General features: G+C 43.7%; 1 protein-coding gene and 2 non-coding genes across 8 annotated transcripts; all 3 read left to right on the top strand.

The window, feature by feature from the left end:
• Positions 1–224: 224 nt before the first annotated feature.
• rsl1d1 (ribosomal L1 domain containing 1) lies at positions 225–4972 on the top strand. Of its 6 annotated transcripts, none has more exons than XM_031835310.1 (10): positions 225–354; positions 870–1009; positions 1178–1316; positions 1690–1838; positions 2167–2268; positions 2514–2607; positions 2997–3131; positions 3674–3805; positions 4371–4391; positions 4500–4967. In XM_031835310.1, the coding sequence occupies exons 1-10, from the start codon at positions 313–315 to the stop codon at positions 4593–4595; spliced, it is 1050 nt and encodes a 349-aa protein (XP_031691170.1). In that variant the 5' UTR covers positions 225–312; the 3' UTR covers positions 4596–4967. The 6 variants fall into 6 exon arrangements, with proteins under 6 accessions (XP_031691170.1, XP_031691169.1, XP_031691168.1 ...); XM_031835309.1 differs by having other exon boundaries at positions 4368–4391; XM_031835308.1 differs by having other exon boundaries at positions 4365–4391.
• On the top strand, positions 2305–2432 carry LOC116376365 (small nucleolar RNA SNORA55). The gene has a single exon (XR_004211778.1). It is a non-coding gene; the product is annotated as a small nucleolar RNA SNORA55 (small nucleolar RNA).
• LOC116376374 (small nucleolar RNA ACA64) lies at positions 2700–2826 on the top strand. The gene has a single exon (XR_004211787.1). It is a non-coding gene; the product is annotated as a small nucleolar RNA ACA64 (small nucleolar RNA).
• Positions 4973–4985: the final 13 nt, after the last annotated feature.

Here is a 4985-nt window from a genome sequence, read left to right as displayed (position 1 = left end):
GGCTCTGTTTTTCTCCATTTCTTACAATGTTCATTTGGTCTTTCGGAATGGTTTCCACTGGTTACCACAGCCACAAAGTCAGAATTGGTCTAAATGTAAGGTTAAGGTTAGCAGAGGGGTTGAGGTTAGGTTTAAATCCGATCAAATTGTAGAAATGGGCGGGGTTTATGACTTTGTGGCGGTGGTAACTAGTGACCTTTTTGAATTGTCCTCAAGCTGTTCGCAAATAAAGTTGGGAAGTTTCAATTGCAAGAGTGACGTGAGCCAATCGATATGCGCATGCGTTACATCGGATAAAACACGTGAAGAAGCATGGCAGACAAATCTGAGGAGTTGGCGCTGGACCGGGTACAGGTAATGTCTAAAATCACTTTGATAATGTCTTCTTTAACAAAAGTGTAGTTCTACGGATGCCAGGAAAAGCGGGGTGATATCAGTAGGTTATGTTTTGTAAGACAGCTTTCTCTGAAGCTAGCAACCAGCTGGATAGCAAGCTAGCTAGCGTTAGCTTGTGCGGTCGGATAGTTCGCAACACGAGGCAAGTCACTTATTTTCTGTATCTTAACTGGAAACGCTGTGAACACACTTTCGGAGTTGTCTACAATGTCTCACATTGGTTCTTGGTAAAACTGGAAAAATATCGACCCTTTACTAGTCCGACTTTTGTAGGTTAAAAGTGAAAAAGTTGTAACGTTGGCTAGCTATCGTTCGCTTTCTCATCTGAGCTGACTTGTTCAGGACGGTTTGTGTAACTTACCTAATGCGGCTGGTTATTTGCATTTGGTCAATGTGTTGTCTATTTGAACAAAATTACAGATGAATTTGTCACTGTTTTTACATTTCTTCATAACTTCTCATTGTGTTCCCAGGTGAAGAAAGCAGTTCAAGCACTGCTGGCTTTCCTGAAGACTAAGTCTACCCCAGACTTTCTGCTCCTGGACGAGAGTCAACACCTATCCCTCCTCTTTACACTATGGAAAATCCCCAAGCAGGCCCAGACCATCCGCATGTGAGTCCCTCTGCCAACACTGTCCAGAGCTACAAACCAACATGGTTACATAATACAGGCATAGCTATGGAAAAATACATTGAATGTGTGGAGCAATTAACCCCTTGTCCTGCAGTATAGTGTTGAAACTGTCCAGTAATAACCACAAGTCCCCTGTTTCTCCCTCAGCCCCTTGCCTCATGGCATCCGGACTGACACAGATGAGGTTTGTCTCTTCACCAGAGATGAGCCCAACATGACCCCTGACCAGACCCAGAGGTTCTACAAGAAACTGCTGGCTGAGAGAGGGGTCAAGAACGTCACAGAGGTATTACTAACACCAATAATATTAGTTATTATTGATTGTTTTTCTAGACACCCGCAGTGCTTACCTCATCCTCAAATGCATCTCATCTGATTTACTTTAGTCTGTAACTAGTGTTTGGTCATCCAATGTGAATAAGTGCACCTCAGCAAACCCTGTCCTCCTGTCTGTGTTGGACATGGCCAATGATGGTGCCATAGTGACTCCCAGGTGGACCTCCCTCTCTATTAGTCTGCCTCTACAGCTTTTACACAGTTACCTATTGTCATACTGTATAAGCATGTATTATTGATCAGAGCTTCTTGTTTTTTGATATGGTCCTTTACTTGTTGGTGCATGACTCAACTCACCCAGGCATATCCCAATCTTTCTATAGGTGATCCCTTACAAAATGCTGAAGACTGAGTACAAGCCCTTTGAGGCCAAAAGAAGGCTGCTGGGGAATTTTGACATGTTCCTGTCAGACGACCGTGTTCGCCGCCTGCTGTCCTCACACATTGGCAAGCACTTTTACGAGAGGAAAAAGTATGCTTGTAAATGTGTTCTATTGGTTGATCAACTTGTCTATTTTAGTCAAATGAAATCTATTTAGACTTATTTTTGCATTGGTTCGGAACCTGTTTCACACTCCGTATGAATGTTGGTTTAAATCCAGTGCTATATGAAACTAATTCCAGTGAGGCAGGGGAGCGGTGTCCTTTTTGTGCTGTCTCCCTGTTCACTCTCTGGGAACATCAACATAGCCCCAAGTGCTGTTCCCTGGCCTTGAAATGCATCAAATCACTTAAGTTGAAATGTGCCTTCAAGCCAGCCCTTCTGGTGTTCTAATGTAGTGTTTCTCTCCTCTGCTTAGGGAGCCTTTGTCAGTAAACCTGCGGAGCAAGAAGCTGGCCTTAGATATCCAGCGAACCATCCAGGGAACAACCATCTCCATTTCTAAGAAAGGCTGCTGCTGGTGAGGCCTGCTCCAAGCTTGACTTGATGAATAACTGCACCCCAGCAAACCCTGTCCTCCTGTCTGTGTTGGACATGGGCAATGATGGTGCCATAGTGACTCAAAGTATATCCAGACGGACCTCCCTCTCTATTGGAGCCTGTCTCTACAACTTTGACACAAATTGTCAAGTGTCTAATATTGTCCGTGTTCATAGAATTCATTCATTCACACTGCCTTTTGTATCATGTAATTGTTTGTTTTAGCATGGCTCGTGTGGCCCACTCTGGGATGGCTGCAGATGAAATAGCAGAGAATATCGACTCTGCTGTTAGCACCATTGTGACCAAACTACGCGTGGTGAGTTTGCTGCCAGGGATCCTCCTGAGCTCACGACTGATGGTCACTACAGATATTTACACTTTTATTATATGTTAATGTCAGTTATACCCAATGTTAAATAAACATTTGGGCCCAGCTGTTGTCTGGGGTGAGTTTACTAGGCCTATAGTACTGTGGTACATTAAGCTTATTGCCTGCGCTTTATAGCAGAGGGATTAAACCCATGTGCCCCCTCACCCCAACAAATCAAGGTCCCTGACAAGAGGCCACAATCAGATGCTATACACAGGATGGCAATGTTTTTGGCTGTACCATTAAATGTTTCTCACATAAATGAAGTTGACCTAAAAAGGTATGTGTGAAAGTACATGTTTGAGACTAGATGGCTGCGGTTTGCTGCTTTGCAGAAAGGACCATTGATAAAGATCATCCACCTGAAGAGCCAGTCATCAGTAGCTCTGCCCATCTACACCTCTAACATGAACCACCTGACCCTCTTAGAGGAGACAAAGAAACAGGCCCGCACAGCCATGGATGCCAAGGTAGGAGTGCTACACACAAATGCTTGTAAGTAGTATTTTAAGATTATAATTGAAGTTATCTTTTTGTCAAACTAAATCTTTCTAAGGACATGTCTTTGCACTGGTTCGGAACCTGGTTTACACTCAGTATGATTTTAGGTTTAAATCCAGTGCTATATGAACCTCATTCCAGTGAGGCAGGGGAGCTGTCCTTTTTGTGCAGTCTCCCCGTTCACTCTCTGGGAACATCAACATAGTGGGGCGGCAGGTAGCTTAGTGGTTAGTGTTGGACTTGTAACCGAAAGCTTGCAAGATCGAATCCCTGAGCCGACAAGGTAATCATCTGTCGTTCTGCCCCTGAACAAGGCAGTTAACCCACTGTTCCTAGGCCGTCATTGAAAATAAGAATTTGTTCTTAATTGACTTGCCTAGTTAAATAAAAATATCCCCTGGTGCCACATATGGGCTACGGGGGTCAATTTCATATATTTATATATAGACAGGTAGACCCCACATCCTCCTGCTCATAAAGAATACCTATAACCTTTTTTTGTGAATTTCAGAAAACTGCAAGCAAACAGAAGTCTGCTAAGAAGGAACAGAAGTCTACAGAAAAAAACACAGGTGCTGAAGTAGAGGAAGAGATTCCACAGCTTGTTCCCATAGTACCGCCAAGCAAAAAAGCTAAACTGGAGGTCTGTACCACGTGTCAAAATATTTTTGTCAAATTACATTTTTGCTGACTTGTCTGCACTGGTTTGTAACCTGGTTCACTCTCTGTATGAATTTTGGCTTAAATCCAGTGTTGCATGAACCTCATTCCAGTGAGGCGGGGGAGCAGTGTCCTTTTTGTGCTGTCTCCCTGTTCACTCCCTGGGAACACTGACAGACTGGAGGTTATTTGACATTTTGTATCAGGTCAATCTCCTCTGTCCTGGCACACCAGTGGCGGAAACAGCTTCCCCCTGAAGCTAAGATAGCAGTCCCTGCCCATCTTCTGAAACATCAGAAAACCTACCTCTACAAACAGTATCTTTAAATAATCCTCACCTTGACCCCCCCCCCCCCCAGCTCTGATTTTACTGATGGCTGTTATTGAAGAAATGTAGATTCTATGCATGTGGTTGTCTAACCTAGCTGTCTTAAAGATGATTGCACTAAGTTGCTCTGGATAAAAGTATATAAATAATGACTAATGTATCTACAGACTCCTCTCAGTACTGTGCTAATTGATTGCTCCTCTGATGCCGGTAGAAGCAGACCAAGAAGGGACTTGAGAAGGCACCCAACCCGACAGGGGGGAAGAAGGCACCCAACCCGACAGGGGGGAAGAAGGCACCCAACCCGACAGGGGGGAAGAAGGCACCCAACCCGACAGGGGGGAAGAAGGCACCCAACCCGACAGGGGGGAAGAAGGCACCCAACCCGACAGGGGGGAAGAAGGCTATGAGAAGAAAAAGCAGAAGGACCAAGAAGGCTGCTTAAAGGAAAGTGCCTCAATCTCAAGACTTTTGTCTTGACAACTCAATGAACAAAGCGTTCCTATCCATTAATGTCTATTACTCCCCCTTTCTCTACATTGAACTCTGACTTCATCACTGATTATAAAGGACTGGTTTATAAATATAGAACTGTTAACATTTCAGTTTGTTGAATTGATCCAAGGACAAACTCAAATGAGCTGTAATTGTCTGTCTGCCTCAAAGGGTTTTGTTTAATGTAATGTGTAAACTCAACATATAAATTTAAAAAACTACTGAAGTATGTTGTCTGTCTTATACAAAATGGGCTCACTGTCAATATTTTGTGAACATGATTTATGTGATGCAAACCAATTAAATCAGGCTTTTAGTGGTTTCTGATGCATTAGCCTTG

This window comes from Oncorhynchus kisutch, linkage group LG11, assembly GCF_002021735.2.
Source record: "Oncorhynchus kisutch isolate 150728-3 linkage group LG11, Okis_V2, whole genome shotgun sequence".
Taxonomy (NCBI): domain Eukaryota; kingdom Metazoa; phylum Chordata; class Actinopteri; order Salmoniformes; family Salmonidae; genus Oncorhynchus; species Oncorhynchus kisutch.
Note: the sequence above shows the minus strand (reverse complement) of the source record. Positions and strands in the feature narration are given on the sequence as shown.